Raw genomic sequence first — 20,741 nt, 5'->3', positions numbered from 1 at the left:
CATTGAAAAAAAAAGAATTAAACTTGCAAGACCAAAACAATAATCTGACAACCTAATTTTTACAAGATTCAATTGAAACAAAAAAAAAGCTGCATCGTTTAACGTGTGAAGTGGAAAGTTTACTTATCGTAAATTGTATGTGTTAAAACTTACAACATTAAATTTCAATTCTCCACTAAATTAGTAGATTAAGCATCGTCAGATTCACAACACAACCGACAAGAATAATTAATTTCTTTCTTTTTCAGACTAGTTATATTCAACGTAATTACAATGATAAATAAACAAAATTTAAAAGAAAATTTAAAAGTTAAAAATAATACCTCAAAATGAAAGATAAAAATCTCCCTACAAATCATGTACTATAAGTTTAATATTAATTGACGGCTAAATTTTTTGTTTTTGTTTTTGTTTTTATTTGTCTCAAATCGAACATATTAGCCTCTTTTAAATAGGCTTAGATTTGGTTTAGTTTTTTTTTATATTTATAATCATCAAAGAGTATACGGTTTATTTAAATAGTAAAATTACTGGTTTACCCTTTGTATATTTCATTATAAAATTATTATATTATAATTATTATTTTACGGTCGTTACATTTCTCCCCTTTTTAAAAGAATTTCGTCCTCAAAATTCGCGTATTTAAAATATTAATTAACATATCAACTCCCACGCATATCATATTCTTACTCATTTAATTTTGTAATGTGTCGTTCAATTCATCTTTGAAATTAACGTCCTTCAAGTCTCTCACAATAATTTATATGGGTAAGCATACATTTTTTTTCTTTTAAAAAAAAAAATTCACTCACTTTAATTCATTAACTAGCACTTCCCCTATAAACAAACAAACAATTCAACCATATTTAAAGAACTCTCTTATCTTATATTCTAAACAAAAGTCTAATGATAAAGTGTTATGTGATACACCGAAATTCAGAGATTACAATATCAAATCAAAAGTTCAAATAAGTAGGCTAATCAGACATAAAAAAAAATCAACACATAAAACTCTCTGCAATTTCCCAACAAATGAAAAGAATCCAATTATATAATTCATCAATCACAAAAACAAATTACAAAACATACACAAAAATAGAGAGAACTAAATTTATAAGATAACCCATATTCGTGCTTGTTACTAGCTCGTTTAAGTAAAGAAAAATTATTTTCTCTCATTAATTATTAAATTAAGATAATAACTGGAATTAAAACACATTTTAAAAGTCAAGTGTTTTGCTGTAATATTGAGTCTAGCCTCAAAAACAGAATCATTACTACTCTAGGTTTTGTAGAAGGTACCCTCCCTCTTAGGTACTTAGGCATTCCCCTGATCACCTCTAGGCTGTCTAAGCGTGACTGCAAAGGAATTATAGACAAAATTACTAGTAGAGTCAACTCCTGGACAAGTAGATTCTTATCTTATGCAGGAAGGGTTCAACTCATCCAATCTGTGCTTATGAGTATGCACGTTTTTTGGGCCTCTATTATGCTCCTTCCAAAGAGTATTAATAAAGAGATTCAAAGAATTTGTACCAGATATTTGTGGAGTGGTAAAATTGAGGGGAACTACAATGCACTAGTGGCATGGAAAGACATCACTTCTCTGAAGAAAGAAGGAGGCCTTGGTATCAAAAATATTGAAGTCTGGAACAAAGCTGCCATATGCAAGCATGTTTGGCATATTTTCAATAATTCTGGCTCTTTATGGGGGAACTGGATTATTCAGAACAAGATTAAGAAGGGTAGTTTTTGGGGAGCTAAGCCTAATAATGAATCTAGCTGGATTTGGAGAGGTCTACTCAACATTAGAGAAGATATCAGGAAGCTAATTGATTACAAAATTGGGGATGGTGTGCAAACTGATTTTTGGAATGATCCATGGATTCATGGGTGTTCCCTTCTGGAGAAGTTTCCTAGAGTTAAGATGAAGGATGCTTGTGTGCCTAAGTACTCTACAGTTGCTGATATGTGGGGGAATAATAGGTGGAGGCTGCCAGACCCTATAGATGTGCAAACAGAAGAAGCCTGGGATTATATCAGTAAGAATTTTAACCTCAGTAACAACCCTGATACTGTGGTTTGGAGTGTGGCAGATAGTAACAGGTTTTCTATTTCCAAAACTTGGAATGAATTGAGGGACAAAGCTAGAACTGTGTCTTGGTATAAGCTGGTTTGGAATAGAAATATGATCCCCAGATTCAGCTTTTTACTATGGCTGGCTATGAGGAGAAGAATGAATACTAGAAGCGGATTGTTTAATTGGGGAGTTGTGACAGATGACAAGTGCACTTTTTGTGCTAATGAGACTGAATCAATTGATCATTGTCTTTATGAGTGTGACTTTGTGAAAGAGATTTGGGACAAGCTGCTTCCTATTTGTGACTGTCCTGGAAACATATACACGTGGAGAAGGCTTAGCCACTGGTAAGAATGCTGCCTCTGTCCTTCGTAGAATCATTCTTTCTGCTGCTGTTTATTATATTTGGAGAGCCAGAAACAAGAAAATCTTCAACAATAAAAAACCTGTTGCCTCGACTATTCTTAGAAGTATTAAAGATATTGTCATTGCCAAGATCAATGTGGAGAATGTGAGAAACTATGAAGATGTGAGCAAGTTGCAAGGACTCAATTAGTGTCTTGGGTCTGGTTGTGTTTTCTGCTGTAGCTTTTTAGCTTGTTATTTATTTTCTGCTTTGTTGCTCTGTTGAGCTGGTTTGCTCTCTAAGCGGTTGTTACTGGTTGTAATCTTTTTTGCAGTCTAGTAAAAAAGCTTCTTTTTTGGTTTTAACCAAAAAAAAGAATTAATAAAAATCATTGAATCGTCAATTATTCTTCATTTCTTGGACTGTAAAATTACTTCCTCAACATATTTAAAACCTTCATACAAATCCGCGGTAAAAAAAAATCAAATCCATATATATCAAGCTCAATTAAAAATACTAGCTAATCAAATTTCACAAACAAAGACGTTAAGTAACCTATTACCATACTAAAACGACATCAATTACCTACCATTTATCACACCAATTTCACAACAACAACAAAAATAGCATATCTTGCAAAAATTACAGGCCGTGTTAATTTTTTCTTTCTTTTAAACACCATCAATAGAATCGGGGATAATCCGTACTTTGTTAATTTTATATAATCGAAATAGAAAAATAATGCGATTCTTGCTTTTTTCTAGTTGTTTAATCTAAGTGGTAACTATTGAATTCTCATAATTTTTTCCTACTAATAAACAATGAAAACACATTAATAATTCGATCTATTGTCATGACAATTAAATAAGCACCCTTAAATTCAAATGCATTTTTTTTTACTATAACAACAAAATAAATAAAGAAATTTTCTCTCAACACGAAGTTTTTTTTAAAAAAAAATCATAATAATCAGATCAATTAGACTATGAAAATAAAATTAGAAAAAAAATGGATGTAAAAACAAGGCAACTGACTTTCACTATTATAATTTTTTTTTGTTTTTTTTGTATGTTATAAAAAAATATATTCAATACTGATGTCCTACTACCAATATAATATAAAAGTTATACATGCTAACAATTGTTCCAAAAGGACTATAAAATTTTCAAATAGGTCGATGCGAAAATTATTTCTATAATAATTAAATAGATCAATAATATCAAATTTTATTATAAACTGATATTATAAAATCACGAAACAAACATTCAGTACTATTTCACTTTATCAAAAATAAAAAATCAAGAAAAAAGGGATATTTGACAGTAAAACATATATGAGTTTTGTACGGACATATATATTGTATCACATCATATGAATAATCCATTTCAAAAACGTTAATTCTTACTATTTTTTTAATTATAATATATTATTAGTACTAAAAGTAAAAATATATGCATGGACATCAGCAATAAAAGTTAACAATACTATTACATAATTGATCTGATTTTATGCAATATATAAGCAACAAACCAATCATGAGTTGAGAAAAACAATATCATAGTCTAAATTAAAAGAAATTAAATATCAATGTACCAGACCAAACAATATGTCTATTCGAAATAAGCTAAAAGAGCGTTATGAAAGCAACAATCGTTAATTAAATTATGAAATCAATCTTTATTACTTTATTGTTATTGAATGTTAATATCAACAAGACCCGACTATAGAAGTAACACGTGAAACATCATCTAAAAGTTTCTCTATTTTAAACTAATACGTAAATATCAAATTAAATAAAACAAAAATGAACTCTAATTCCAAAAAATTTACATCAGCTTCTTTTATTCACTTATTTCATAATTCTTTAGGGCGGGTTTCAGTTGTTGCTCCCCTCACTGATAAACGACCTGGTGCTGTTAATGCTCGCTATTTTTCAGCTGCTGTGGATGATCTTGTTTGGGTGTCTGGTTCAGTCAACGTCCGTGCTGGTGCTGTTTCCTCTAATCTTTCTTCGGCTTCAAGTGCTGCTGCTTCTTTAATCCATTCTGCTGCCACTTTTTTAAACAGACCTGCTGCTGCTCTAAACCAATATGCTACTGCTGATTCTTCAAGACCTGCTGCTGCTATTGTTTCTTCAAGATCTGCTGCTGATTCTTCAAGACCTTGTAATATCCCGTAAAATTTTACATTTATTTTTCGATAATTTCCGACAATTTTCCAATCGTTTTGAAGTAATTTCGATGATAGCTGTTTGATTCGAGTTGGTTCGGGATTGGGGTTGATCTAGGTTCAACCATTTTAATTTCTATTTTAAAAAAACGAAAAAATAATAATAATGGAAGACAAATTCTCGTTCGAGAATTTTATGATTCTCGAACGAGAATCTTGTTGGGGGCCTGGTCTCGTTCGAGACCAAGCCATTTTCGAACGGGAATCAGGCCTGAAAGGCTATTCCCGTTCGAAACTTCTTCCACCCTTGCGTGGGGGCAGTTTCGTCACTTATTCTAACCTACTCCGACCTACTTAAATACGTAAATTTTTAACCTAATCTCTTCTCCATACTACAAACAAACCCTAGCCTCCATTCCCTTGTTTATTTGCTGAGAAACGAAGCCGTAATCATCCCTCAAACTATGATGTCTGGTAAGTCTCTTCGTTCATGAGATTTCAGTTTTGGTATTAAACGGAAAATCCGTATTTTTGATCGTTCTTGCTCGTTTCTAGATCGAAATTGATTCCGTTCGATCTCAGATGTTGTGGACTCAATTCTCTACGTTTCTACTCTTTGATTTTGAAAAACGGTGTGCCGCCGATCTCGTTTCAATCGCCGCCGTTCCATCGCCTTGGTACGCTAGCTTGTTTATGTTTCTCATTTGAACTTGTTCCTGCCGATTCTTTGCTTATTCCCTTGCTTGATTTCGTTCTTCCTTTTGGTGTTAGGGATTCATAATTAAGTTGATTGGGTTGTGTTGTTTACGTTTTGGTTCATCGTTATTATTTGCCGTATTGTTTAACTCGTTTTGAATTTGAACTTTGCTGTCAGTTCATGTATTGTTCTAGGGTCATGTTATATATTGGTTAAATGATTAGTGTTGATTGTTGTAATTGAGATTGTGGTGTTAGCATTATATTTCGAATGATTTAAGGCTTAAGAAACATTACAGTAGCTAAGTAAAATGGTGTATTATTGAAATGTTCATCATGGCGGGGTTTTGATTGTTTAAAAGGAAGGAGATGGACAAATGACCATTTCAATCATGTAATTTTATTTAATTAAGAATATAATTGTTCGGGTAATTCTATTTAATTAAGAATATCAATTTGGCATGAAATTGGCTAAATTACAATTTAGCCCCTGAACTTATTTTATAACTTAATTAAGTGGATCGTTGGTTGGTTGTTTTATATTTTGTTTTAAATATAAACAAAAGCAATTAAATTGATTTTGGATATCAAATTGGCTAAAGTACAATTTAGTCCCTAATTGGCAAAAGTACAGTTTAGTCCGTAATTGGCTAAAGTACAATTTAGTTCCTAAACTTTTATAAGATGTATTTAATTAAGTTTTTGGGTTGTAACTTGGGTTACATGAAATTGAAGTTATTGTGTTCCGCTTTTAAAATGGATTATTATTTTATCGAATTATTTTATAAATATAAACTCGGGTTTATATTTGATAAACGTTTTGAGTCGGGTTAGACTTGGGTCATCCGACAAGTGAGGTTAGCTTGGTAGTTAATGATAACTCGGCTAACCCACTATTTGGAAATTAATTATTATTTAAACACTATTAAATAATATTTATAAATTGGATTTTAAGCGAGAACTCAATAGACTTATATTAATTGGACTTTATTACCTTTTAGGTACTTTTGTGTTGTTTTGGATTATTTAATTCCGACGTGTTATTTGTACTAGTCCTATATGGTGTTTAGTACTCTCTAGAGTTAGGTTCTGTTTTTAATAATTATTTTATTTGTCTAGACCCGTCTATTGTTTGTGCTCCAGAGGCGAACCAGGATTAGTTGCTTGCCGGTATTCACGTGGATTAGCAAGTTGTGAGTTTGTACTTACTATTTACCGCTTTATTAAGTAAATTATTATTTTATTCTTAAATATATTACTATACGTATATTTTGAACTGTTTTTATATTATGGCTTCTAGTTGGAACATGCTACCTAATGGGCATCATTAGGACTGCGTTCGCACCGGTAATGTCTGGGTAAGGTAATTATGGTAATGTGGTAACTCGGTGTGAGCATAGCTCTCGGGACCAAGTAGAGTAACTCGGTGTAGCTCAGCTCTCGGGTCTCTAGTATAAGTGTGGTCAGTGGTAACTCGGTGTAGCTCAGCTCTCGGGACCAGACCTATTGGATTATGTTATTTATTTAGAATTGTGGATTAGGGTTCCAACTATTATTCGTAATATCATTATTAAATGTTTTAAACGGTTTTAAAGGTTTTCCACTTAATAAATGTAGATAGTGATCTAAACTCATCTCAGTATATCGGACCCCGTTGTTTTCCCAATTTTTCCCAAGGTTATGATCTGAGAGAGTCTGGTGATCTCCGCATTTACTTTTCCTCGGAGGTTCCGATAATTTTTGATAAACTGTCAAACTATTTTATTCTTAGACCGCAATAGTTGACTAGACGTGCTGCTGACTGGATTATTATTGATTTAGCATGTTATAATACTATTCATAATTATTTATGTTAAACCGAATTAATATTATTATTGGAAAGCATGTTATTTTAATTGTTGAATATTATAACTGCTAGATTTATGTTTAAATCTCGGTTGCCCCCGAGCATTGGTTTTTTGCAGGTTTATGTGTTATTATGTTAAATGAAAGGCTAGCTATGGGTTTTGGAACTACATTACCCATACCCTAGCGCTGGTCGCGATTCATGTAAATGGGTCGTGATAGACCTCCTGCTGCTGTTGTTGCTTCAAGACCTGCTGATGATGCTTCTTTAAGACCTGCTGCATCTGCTACTTCAAGACCTGCTGCTTCTTTAACTCATATCCGACCTGTTAATGATCATCACCACTCAGCTACCACTTCTCATGATTTTTGTCGTTTTGATGTTGATTCAGTTGCTGTTATTGGATATCAGCAACTTGCTGCAATTGTCAATGGTGATCGGGGACCTATTGCGATAAGTAATCCAACTGGTCATCTCCTTTCAGATGTAGTTTATGATTTACAACATGACTCAGCTGGGATTCATCTTTTGTTTGATTCAGCGTGGAGATCTTGTGCGCCTCCAAAAGTCAAATTCTTTATTTGGCTCGCCTTGCATGGTAGGATACCTTCTCTGGATTTTTTAGCTATCCGCTCTATAGTTTCGACTGATAACTCCTTATGTTCGCGTTGTGGTATGGTGGAGACTCAAGATCATATCCTCATTCACTGTATTTTTGCTCGGAGTATTTGGTGTGGCATTCTCCAAAAACTTGATATTCCTTGGTCTTTTCCAAACTTGTTTGGTGATTTTATGGTACAGTGGTTGAATATTACTCCAAAAGGGCCGTATTGGAAACTCTAGCAAGCTTTTTCGTTCTTTGTTTTATGGGAGATATGGAAGTGCAGGAACATCAGAGTCTTTCAGCATACAGACTCAAGCAAGGAGACAGTGATTTTTAACTATTTTACTAAGGCAGCTTTCATTTTTAAATGTTGTAATAGGGATTTCAGTTACTCGGGGTTGGATTTTTTTAGAAATGCTTTTTGTATTCTGCTTTCTGACAGATGACTTTGTTTTCTTTGGCCTTTCTCTGAGTTGTAGCCTCTAGTGTGCCACCTTGAGTGTGCCACCTTGAGTGTGCCACTTCTTGTGCGAAAGGTTAAAAGTTAAGGTCTTTTTGCCACTTCTGATGGCCTTTAATATACATATTATTCATCAAAAAAATGACACTATTAAATAAATAATTAAAACTCATAAATATTTAATTTTCTTATTTCTCAATACATAATTTGATATTACTATCTTTATTTTCGAATCAATTTTTTTTAAGAGTTTAAACATTAGAATATCAATCATGAACAAACCACAAATAAAACCATACAAATTTTTATTTTTATTTTGTCAAAATAAAAATAAAAATTGATAATTAAGAAAAGCATACATTGACTTACATTCTAATCTTTTTTTTCTATAAAATTAATATAATTCAAACAACAATTTCAAATTCAGCCATCAAGAGAAATTATTTGAGATTTTTTTTATATTTTTAATTTTTCTTTTCGCATATTTAAATTTTCCTAATTTTATGAACAACGCATGTCAATCAATCAAAACTTACCAAGATAGCAAAGAGACGGTTAACTAAATAATATACTTTTTTTTGGAGAAAGAAATTGAAATTTTTATTTTTATTTTTCAAAGAATCACCATGATATTAATAAAAGATTCTTAAATCTTCAAGAATCAACATTTTTTTCCATGTAATGATGTAACCTAATAATAAATGAAAACAAGCTTCAAGACAAATTTATCCGTTTTCTTTTCTAGAAAGATATATAACAGGAGGCATGCTATAAAATATTCAAATTAATTTTTTTTAAAGAATACAGTCAATATCTGTCACGACCCATTTTTATGAATCGTGACCGGCGTTAGAGTATGGGTAATGTAGTACCAAAACCCGTAGCTAGCTTTTCGGTTAACATACAATTATAATAAACCTGCAAGAAAATCAATGCTCGGGGGCAACCGAGACTTCAGCCTAATTCTAGCAGTTATAATATTCAACATTTAATATTATAAATACTCGTTCAACTACGAGTCTCCAATATGACATAAAAGTAAACAGAGTAAATAGTATAAAACATACCAAAGCATATATCCAGTCGGACCAATCTGACAAACAATTGTAATAAAAATAAAGACGTCTAGTCAACTACTAGGGTCTAAGAATAAAACAGTTTGATAGTTTTACTAAAATAAATAAAACCTCCGAGAAAAGTAAAGAAGGAGATCACCGGACTCTCTCAAATCATAACCCTGGGAAAAATTGGAAAAACAACGGGGTCAGATATACTGAGATGAGTTTATACCACTATTTACATTTATCAAGTGAAAAACCTTTAAAACCGTTTAAATCAATTAATATCGATATTACGATTAATAGTTGGAACCCTAATTCACAATTCTAAATAATATGCATAATCCAATAGGCCTGGTCCCGAGAGCTGAGCTACACCGAGTTACCACTGACCACACTTTTACAATATCTAGAGTCCCGAGAGCTGAGCTACACCGAGTTACTCTATTTGGTCCCGAGAGCTATGCTCACACCGAGTTACCATATTTCCATATATACCTTACCCAGATCATTACCGGTGCGCACGCAGTCCTAATGATGCCCATTAGGTAGCATGTTCCAATTAAGAGCCATAATATAAAAACAGTTCGAAATATACGTACATAATATATATATAATATTAAAATAACAATTTACTTAATAAAGCGGTAAATAGTAAGTACAAACTCACTGCTTGCTAATCCATGTGATAACCGGCAAGCAACTAATCCTGGTTCGCCCTGGAGCACGAACAGTAGTCGGGTCAAGACAATAAAATAATTATTAAAAACATACCATAACTCTAGAGAGTACTAGACACCACATAGGACTAGCACAAATAACACGTCAGAATAAAACAATCCAGAAGAACACAAAAATACCCAATAGGTAGAAACGCCCGATTAATACAAGTCTATTAATTTCTTACTTTAAAATTCAATCTACAATTATTATTTGGAATCTTTAAATAATAATTAATTTTCAAATAGTGGGTTAGCCGAGTTACCAATAACTACCAAGCTTACCTCACTTGTCGGATGACCCAAGTCTAACCCGACTCAAACGTTATCAAATATAACCCGAATTTATATTTATATAAAAATAATAATTTGATAAAATAATTAACTATTAAAACAGAACTCAATAACTTCGAATTTAAGTAACCCAAGTTACAAGTCAAAACTTAATTAAATAAGTTTATAAAAGTTCAGGGACTAAACTGTACTTTAGCCAACTTGATATTCGAAATCAAATTAATTATTTTTGTTTATAATTAAAACAAAATATAAGGTTACCAGCCAAAAACTTACTTAAATAAGTTATAAAAACGTTCAAAGGCTAAATTATAATTTAGCCAATTCCATGCCAAATTGATATTCGAAATAAAATATAGTTATTATAATTCAAAATGAAATATACAGTTATAACCAATAACTTAATAAGTTAATAATATATTCAAGCGCTAAATTGTAATTTAACCAATTTCCACGCTATTTAGATATTCGAAATTAAATATAATTACCCAAGTAATTATAACTTAAGTTGTAAAATACTTATCGTTTACAATTTACCGGTTTATAAATCAAGGCGAGATTTGAAAGTTATAATTAACTAAAACCAATGGTAAAAACAAAACTAGAAGGGTTCATTTGATTTAGCCAAAATAATTTGATGACCATTAACCATCATCTTCAATTTAAAGAAACAATTTTTCCCCGCCCGCCCAAGCATTAACAAAATCAATAATTTCAACCAAAAACTCCATTAATGAATCATAATACTAAGCTTCCTAACCAACCTAATATCAACAACAATCCGTAACCTGATCGCAACATCACCAATACAACATTTGACATCGACACTAAGAACAAATCAAGAATATTGTTGAAATTTAATTGTTCTGAAAACGACGCACAACAATCTGAAACGATGGACCAAATTCTCGTTGAAACACTAAGCAAACAATAACCCAAGAGATTTTAAATCATCAATAAGCAAAATAATGGCCAACAAAGGAAGGGAATATCAGCAGTATCCATTTATACATGAAACAGTTTATACTAACTAAAAACAGCGAACCGTTCGGTGATTGAAACGAGATTGATAGCATTTCGTGTTGTGAAATCAAAGTGTAGAATCGAAGAGAATTGAGTCTACAATCTCTGGGATCAAACTGTTCTGATTTCGATCTAATAACGAGAGAGAACGATCAAAAATACGGAATTGCCGTCTAAAGCTAAGACTGAAAATTCTTAACCAAACTTTTCGATGCTTTTCTACAAACTTTGAGAGGGATTTTGATCAGCGATTTCTCATAGAATAAAGTGAACAAATACGGCTAGGGTTTCTTTGTAGAATAGAGAATGAATTAGGGTTGAAATTTAATTAATATGCGGATTCGAAAGAGGAGAAACGAAGGTCCGAAATGCCCTCCCCGGATGGCAAAGCTGGTTTCGAACGAGACCAGCCAATTTGGCTTGGTTCTCGTTCGAGACCGCCTGGTCTCAAACGAGACCAGGCCAAAATTCAATAGGTATCGTACGAGACACAAAAATTATAAGTGTGGTTCAACCCTCTTTGGTTGAACAACAAACCGAACCAACGCACCCTCAAACTCTAACTAGCCACGAAACGAACCACAAAACTGAAAACGACCAGAAAACTACCGGAAATTCATCGAGAAATAAATTAAAATTTTACGGGATATTACTATATCATTTCGAATGCAATCAAAAAAAAATATAGGTGATATAAAGTTGCCTCATATATAAAAAGACTAATTAAAATAACATTTGATCAAATTTAAAAGTTCAGCTTTATATTATTGTATAAGATATTATAAACTTATCATTAAAATACATTTATAAATTGCACCGAAAGAAAGTAGTTATAATCCTTTTAACTTGACATGTTTCAAGGACAGTCTAGCGGCAATATAATATAAGTCTAGTATGTAAAATATATCAATTATTATATATCTTTTCGATTTTTGTATTCCTTAGTTTATTTCTTAATACATTCAAATTCTATATATAATAAATAGAATACAAATTTTAAAATATTCAATTAATAAATTAAAAATTCAATTGTTTAAAAAAATACAATATATAACTAAAATTTTCTTGTCCTTTTTTTAACATTTTCAAAATTAAATCATAATAATCAGTTTTGTTTAGGTCAGTTGATAAAATTTCTAGCAAATACTTCATTCTTACTTCAAAATTTGAATCAATAAAAATAATATTAATACCATTTTTTTTTCGCTTAAAAAACTGACAATAAAATTAAAATTACAATTGTATTAACAATTTCACGTCTCAACTACTAATGCAAAGAGCTAAACATTTCAAAAACTATTTTTATTGTCAATAATTAAATGTTGTATCTATTAAAAACACAATTATCTTAAAAATAAAATCAAACATTAAATCAGCCGATAAAACCAAATTCAAAGAAAACTTAACATCATCTTCCCTTTTCTTATCTCATTCTCGCTAAATATAGCAAATCACAAGGTGATAAATTTATATTTTCTATCAAAAACACAATTACTGACCTTTAATTATTAATAATAAAAATAAAAGAATATGACTTTATATATGAATAAAGAACACCTTCGTAAAATGAAAATCAATTATAAACAAACACAATAGCAGAGCATATTATAATGGCAATCTTATAATTAGAGACAATTACAAAGAAACTAACTATATCGATCCTACCGACTCATCCATACTATCTATTTGGTCAACAAGCTCGCCATGAGACATCATCTTATAATTACTTTCATTAAAACATCGGTTAACCTAAGAACGTATACCCGCTCTGATACTATTAAATGTAACCCCCTTCTCGGAAAAAATATGAAAAATATTAGTAATATCATAATTCAAAACAAAATCTTAAAAATCTCTTTATTCGGTCATTTATTTACAACCTCAAAATAATACAATTTCATTAAATTCGCAAATATCGATTTTAAAACAGAAAGCTAAAAGCAAATTTCAAAAATAATAATTAATTGTTCGAATACAAATTGAAGTTTATACTTAAATAGAATCTAAATTCAGATGACACCGTTGACCAACCTAACGAGACCAATCGACTGACTGCACGAACCTAAATGGATGAGTCACTGCAGTCTAACTCCTGAAAAGTAGGTGTCAAAGGGTGAGCTGCCGACTCAATAAAATATAGCTAATTATATTTATATATATGACAACAACAAGTACAACAAATAACAAAATTTCATTAAATCAAAAACATATATCCATCAACTCTCATCTTCAGATCCATAAATATAATTAGAAAAATTAAATCATAATTTATTATATTTATTAATTAGGGCCCTGCTTAACCTAACTGAATCATATCCAATGGTTTATCGGCCATCACAATCACATTAACAATATATATCGCACAAGATACCAAACACATTTGTACTCCGACACCATCCCAGTGTCTAACAAAACGCACAGGATATTCTATGCTTCCGAGAATATCCCGGCACCGAAGTGCCTAACATTTATCACATCCTTTTATCTCATCGTATTATAATCTAATCGTTGCATCTCTAAACCATTGGATATAACTAGTTCTAGGTAAGCAAACAGTCAACTTTCCTTATTCTTATTTAAGATTGACCTCCATTCTCAAACTGTCCTCATCACACATTATTAAATATAAATAATTGTATATCTAACATGCTCTTATTCATACATTCTACCATCATAGTGCGAAAAGAAGGTCCGACTTCAAGTTGTTCAAGAATAGTGGCGTTGAGTTTCTCGACCTTTTGCCTAAGGATTAGTCAGTTCTCTTTCTCGATGGGGGCAAGGGGAGGGATATAACTCAGCGGTATCCCATTATATTACACTCAAAACAAATACGGCAAAAATACAATCAATGCAACAACTAACATATAATTTATTGTATATCAAAACACCAATACCAATGTCAACCACATAAAATCAACATTTAGCAATTTATAAATATACATAAATATAATTAACTATAGTTACCTCAATTGTAAAATAAACTAATTAACGAATGTTGTTACCTGACATTATCCTTTATCCGTGTCACCTAAAATATTTATAATATTCATATTCATTAATAATATAATAAAAATTAGGCTTAATTACCAAAAAATACCAAACCTTTATGGGATATTTCAAATATAGCCAAACCTTTTAAAATCACCAAATTTAGCCATTTTCACATATTTTGTACCTTTTTCAGCCTTTTGCAAACAAAACTGGGTTTGCTGCCCTCGTGTCATCCCAGTCAGCGATGACTCATTAAAACGTTGTTGCATTGTAGATTACATGGCAAAGGTCTGAGCAACTAACCGAACTCGGTCTAAACCAGCAAGTAACCGATCTCACCCTAACTTATGAAATGAAACGATGCGTTTCATTTTGCCCCTTAAACTCAACTTCTTTTTCCTTCTTCCACATTCCATCTTCTCACTCTCTTCTCTAACCTAAAATACCTTTAAAATAAAAAAAACCCTAATTTGTCAAACATAAACTCTCTTAATCAAAACCACTAAGGATGTCGTCGATTTATAATTCATCTTGTGCCATGGACAATGCAATTGAAGAATTTCTCAATTATCCTCCTACCAAGATTCGAGGTAACTGTAAGCATGGAAGGCTCTATCTTTACACCTCGTGGACGAAGGTGAACCCTGGAAGGAGGCTCTGGAGATGCTCCAAGTACAAGGTTAGTGATAGGTAAATGTTGGATTTTTGGTATGATTGTGTTATTAGTTTCTCTTTGTGCGAGTAAAAGCAGTAGTGTTCAATTGTTCAATTGTAATTTGTTTTTTACTGTATGTTAGGGTTTAGGCAAATGTGGTAACTTTGTATTCTGTTTCTGTTGTATGAATTGTGCTAAATATTAGGGTATTTTCTGCAAGGTTTCTTTATTATGTTTAGAATTAGGGTATAGAATTGGTGTATAGGGTGTAAAATTGATGCTTTAACTGTTCTGTGAGAAGTGTTCTAAATTAATGTTTTGTTGGCGCAGTAGGATGATTTCGGTGCGTTCAGATGGTATGACGATGAGCCTACGGCAGAACAACATTTGAAGTTTGGGTTCTTTCTGGATAGGAACCAAATGCTCACTGAGCAGGTGCATAAACAGGAGGTTCCAATTGCAGAGAAGGAGAAACAAATTGCTGAGACGGAGGCGGAAAAAGGCTCCACATTACTAATGTTTGCGAAGCTAATTGACGATCGAGACATGCTGATTGAAGAGAATCAGAGGCTGAAGGCTAATGACGAAGGTTCGCAGAGTTGTGGCAGGTTTTGCAAGATGATGCTAGTGTTTATTTGTTTTTATGCCCTTTACTTATTTATGGTTTCATCATCTAGTAATGGGAATGATTTTTTGAGTTTGCCTTAGTGAAGGTTTTGGTTTTTGTTGTAGGTAAAGACATTGAAGCTTGAAGTGGGATGTAGGCTGTCTGTAGTTTGTTTGTAGGAAGTATGTAGTATTTTGAAGCTAATTGTAATCTTTTGGCTTATTTAACTTATCCCAAAAACTTATGATGATTATGTATTATTTTGTGAATTGACTTAGGGTCAATCTTGTAACGGAAATATGACTGGTTATCAGTCAGTTTATGTAATCTATATGACTTGTATTATTTCTCTTTAGTTTGCTATTTGATGTTTTTCTGAATGTTCAAAGCTTGTCTAGATTGTCACTTATTCTTTTTAAAAGAATAAAACATTAATCTCAATAGTAGAAGCTTAGTAGGTCAATATTCAAAAATATTCAACAGTATGAGAAAATTATTACAGGTATTGTAACTAATGTAATCTGTAACAAATAGCATAAGCAATTCATATAAATTAACCTTGCATACTTCAAAAATAAAAAAGGTAGTGTAAATAACTTAACTAACCAAAAGGAGCTTGTTCTATTTACAAGCTTTACTTAAACCAAAAGTAGCTTGTTTTTACAAGCTATACCTATATAAAAAGTAGCTTGTCTCTAATTGATTACAAAAATTTACACTAACATACTACGTGTATGAGTTAGTGATCCCAAAAACATTAAGTATCATCATAGCTTGTTAATGTTTAACTACAAGCATTTACAAAAGCAAAAAAGAGTCGACTTTCATCAGCTTCCCTTAGATGTTGTGGTGTTTGAACATGGTACACCATTTGATATGTTACTGCTTCCAGGGAGCCTCCCTCTACCTCTCTTCGGGGCTGTCAATGCATATTTTGTAGCATTGGATCCGTAAACATAGTTTACATTGCCCTTATACGCTGACTTCACAAAAATAAAGGTTAACCGTGAAAGGCAGTAAAGGCTAATAAACAGATACTAAACATGGCTAATAAACAGCAAAAAAGGTCTAAAACAAAGTCTAAACATCTAGCAAACAAGACTAATAAACATCAAAAAAAGGCTAAAATTCCACACCCTGGCACAAACATCAACCAAATTCACGAGACCATTAAACCACTCAAATTCTATTATTTAATAAGCTCAGAAGAAAAGGAAACTAAAGCAGTGTATATACTCTAAATAATAAGTTAAAATTAAAAATTCAGAAAGCAACTTAATCTTGTGTATATACTTCCAGATTCAGTCATTATTCTCATACCTACGCCTTTTCTGACCTGTAATTGAAAGAATCCAAATCAATCAAACATGATATACACAACATAACATAAGCTCATATGCAAAAAATACAGACAGTTTGAAGACTAACCTGGCAAACTTCTCTTGCAGTTTGTGCCTTAAGGATAGCACTTGCAATAATACACTCATTGCTTTGACTTGCCTGAGAAATGATCCCTCGTGCTGCAGATGACTGACTTGAAAGGACACTATTTTTTGTTCTCTTTCTCAAACCTTTAGGTGCAGAAGCTTGGGTGTCAGGAGCCTTCCCTTTTCCCTTCGATGATGTGGCAGAAGCTTTTTCTTTAGTATTGGCAGCAGAAGCGACGTTCATTCCTCTGTTCTTTAATGGCCTACCCGATCGACCCTTCATATAACATCATGTGAAAAGCATCAAATGCAATAATCAGAATCAATAAACATCATGGGGTGTATCAAAAATACAAAAACATATGTAATATCATACCTCGCTGGCATTGGAGCTGAATCCTTGTCAATATTGGGGCATCCCCTAATGTTGTGACCCTCTTTGCGGCAGTGCTTGCAAGTGATTACCATTCCACTCCTGGGTTTGGGGTCCTCATCGGCATCTCTCTTTCATTTTTTCTTTGGTTGGCCCGGCATTTTCCTATACGGAGGCGGTATTATAGGAAACCCTTCCACTTTTGGCCATATGTTGTGGCCATTAATAAGCTGGAGAGAGAACTCATACGCCATCAAATAATGTTCTCTTTTGTGACAGTGATCGACATAGTCCACCGCATTGTGTCGCATGAAATTGATGCAAGAGAGTTCCTGACAGCATGGTATGCCGGTCAACTGCCAAGCTATGCAGGAGCATGTTTTGCTCGTGAGATCAACGACAAATTGATTTTCAAAAAACTTTACTTGAAATGATCCCTTTGCAGGTGTCACATCGCAGTGACTTGTGAGCTTCTGATTCTTTTATGCCTTCTGCCTAATTCTAGGACATAAATCCTCATGATGCTTCACCATCATCTGATTCTTTGTATACATTTGTTCCATCAATATTGTTCGAATCTCTTCGAGCATGTGGATGGCTTGCAATTTTTGCGCCTTGACGATGTATCCGTTGAAGGTCTCCACCAGATTACTAGTTATCGCATTGCAAAATGGCCTTAATCTCAGAAATGCTTTGCAAAAAACAGTTGGACTCTGTTTTAAGAAATCTGAATGTGCAAATGGACTTTCCTTTTCTAACAATTTCAAGTGCCCTCATACTCCGTCTTATTCGTAGCATTCACCACATTCCAGAAAATTCTTTTCAACTCGGGTCCCTTATGATTTTTCTTCAAATTGGCGTATATATATGTCGAGCACAGTTCCTATGTTCTGCAAAAGCGACCCTTTTGCGAATAGCATTTTCCAATCCCTGTGACATTAGGTAATAGTTAATGACACACAAACAATAATAACAGATAATAGCAACACAAATTAGTAATTTTTAGTTCCAAACACAACAGATAATAGCCAAAAAAAGTAGTCACAAATACAGTCTTGCCACCTAATTACCTCGGTGTGATCTTTTTAAGTTATTGCTAGTTTACGACTTTTTTCTAACTTTTAAATGATGTATGATGCCAAAATACATATAACATCAACAAATTTATTTAGATACTGCAAAGAACCCGACTAATGACATCTCCTAGTTTTGGGTTTACATAATGATGCATATATTGCTAACAAAAACAAAGTTAAAGCACTCAGGCCTTCTGAATTAGTCACAAGATTAATCTTAGACAAGAAAAAGGTTCAACAACTGCCCTATCAAACCATAGAAGAAATGGCACAGCTACTAAACCAAGTTTAAACTACAGGCTCAGTTACATTCTACATCTTTCTTATATACTAACAAAAAATATTGTCACTTAATACTTTTGTAAGGTTCACAAAATTATGTCAAAAGCTTATGCTATAAGAAATGAACCTAAGTAGAAATGAACCTAAGTAGAAATATTTTGGAAACATATGAATGATCCCGTTTACGGTAGAACAACTTGGTGCTTAAATCAGTGTAAATTTATGATACAAAATTCTTTGTATGTATGTATAAAAATGAAATAAAGAAAAGAATGGAGGATTTTACAAGAATTGTTCAAATTCAGAATTGTAAGCAGGATTTTATAAAATTAACATCAAATAGAGCACTGTTCAAATTCAGAATATAATGCAATTAAAAAAAACTTCAGTTCAGGTTAAGAAATGACCTTTTGTTGGTCACTAACAAATGTTAGCCCCAATCCATCGTCATATCCCAAGTCGTCCATCAAGTAGTCAATAATTCAAGTCCATGTTTCTTCGTTTTTTAGCTTCGACTATAGCCCAGGCGACCGGGAACATCTGATTATTGCTGTCACGTGCAACCGCACTGAGTAGAGCTCCGACAACTAAGGTTTTCAAAAAACATCCGTTGACACAAAGAATAGGTTTACACCCATTCTTAAAACCCTTCTTTAGGCCCGAAAAACCTACGTAATACCTCTGAAATACTAGAGCCCGATTGTCTGGATTGTGAATGAAAAAAAAAACTAAACAGGCCCTCCGTATCAACCCTCTTCAGCTCAGCATCATATGATCTAAACTGCGCGGAATGGGTTTCCAGGGACCCCTGAATAAGCTGTAAAGCTAAATCCCTTGCTCGGTAACAGGTCGACCGCGAGACACTGAGGCTGTTGTACCTATCTTTAACATCAAGCATCATTTCAGCCGGGACATACATTGGGTTTCTACGAAACCGCTGAATGAATTCCTTTGCAATCCACTCTGATGTAGCTTGCCTATTAGTCATGGCTCTGGGACAAGTATGGTTTTTCGACACCCTTCTTATCCGAAAGGTCTTCTCACCACCAATCTTCGACGCATGAAGCCTCCAACTACAATCTCCACTACAAACATCCTCTAACCTTATTTTAGCACTCCTAACCCAACCCACATTTTGTCCATTCAGCAGTGCCCACTGTTGGACAACACTCCTTAGTTGATCTCTTGTCGTAAAACGCATATTGACCATAAATTTCAGTTCCTCGTGGTTGCTCTTCGGATTATAAAAAACCGGTCTACGTTTCTGTTTTACCTAATCTCTAAATCACCCTCGTCACAACTTGATGGTGTGACTAACCCATCATCACTTTCTGCATAATCACTCCTATGTTTTTCAGCTTCTTCGGTATTTGTATCTCCGCAACATGTAGCCCAGTCGTCCTTATCATCATTACAAATACCACCCGGGGCAGCTAACATGTCATCTAAACCTAACCCGTTAATTGTATCTACGGTCGTGGTGCGAAACTTTCGATTACTCTCCCTAACAGTAATGCACTCTTCGTCAGACTCATTCCCACCATTGATTTTGTCGTCTTCGTCATCAGTTTCTTGTTAGCTGTCAGCCATTTACCTATTTTCTTCGTCATCAATTCTTTGTTTGCTGTCAGCCTTGTTCGCTGCCTGCATAATTAGCTCATCCTCCAAATTCGCATCTTCCGCAGGGACATCATCCTCCATGTAGGACGGCACTATTGATGTATCCTCCATATTTGCATCTTCGACAGCCGCATCATCCTCCAAATATGTATCATCCTCTAAGTGTACATGTTCCTCTACACTTGCATTGTCAGACTCAACACCTCCTTCTGTTTCTGGTAAAGGCTTCTCAGTTGGGTGAGCTTTACACTCTATAAACTTTTTTGCAAAACCAATGCTTTGAGCTTCAGTCCAAAATTTTTTGACCTCAGCATCGTTGTTCAACATTGTTAACGCGTCCCATTCTCGTCTTGATTTAAACTTTCGGCTTGGTTTGTACACACCTAATCTGCTTACGAGTTCATGCCCCATTTCT

At 33.2% G+C, this 20,741-nt stretch overlaps 1 protein-coding gene across 1 annotated transcript; it reads right to left on the bottom strand.

Moving 5' to 3' along the window:
• Positions 1-19,180: 19,180 nt before the first annotated feature.
• On the bottom strand, positions 19,181-19,907 carry LOC126681816 (uncharacterized). Its single transcript, XM_050377371.1, has 2 exons — positions 19,379-19,907; positions 19,181-19,293 (listed from the first exon to the last, which is right to left on the bottom strand). The coding sequence occupies exons 1-2, from the start codon at positions 19,905-19,907 to the stop codon at positions 19,181-19,183; spliced, it is 642 nt and encodes a 213-aa protein (XP_050233328.1).
• Between the last annotated feature and the right edge of the window lie 834 nt (positions 19,908-20,741).

The sequence above is a fragment of the Mercurialis annua genome, linkage group LG5 (genome assembly GCF_937616625.2).
Source record: "Mercurialis annua linkage group LG5, ddMerAnnu1.2, whole genome shotgun sequence".
Lineage (NCBI taxonomy): Eukaryota > Viridiplantae > Streptophyta > Magnoliopsida > Malpighiales > Euphorbiaceae > Mercurialis > Mercurialis annua.
The sequence above is the reverse complement of the archived record's forward strand: the minus strand, read 5'-3'. Positions and strand labels throughout refer to the sequence as shown.

Excerpts from the sequence above, each read along its gene's own strand:
- LOC126681816 (XM_050377371.1), bottom strand. The coding sequence starts at position 19,907 with ATGCGTTTTACGACAAGAGATCAACTAAGGAGTGTTGTCCAACAGTGG. Across the intron at positions 19,294-19,378 it reads TAGTATTTCAGAGGTATTAC|TTGTCGGAGCTCTACTCAGT; the intron begins GTAGGTTTTTCG and ends TGAAAACCTTAG.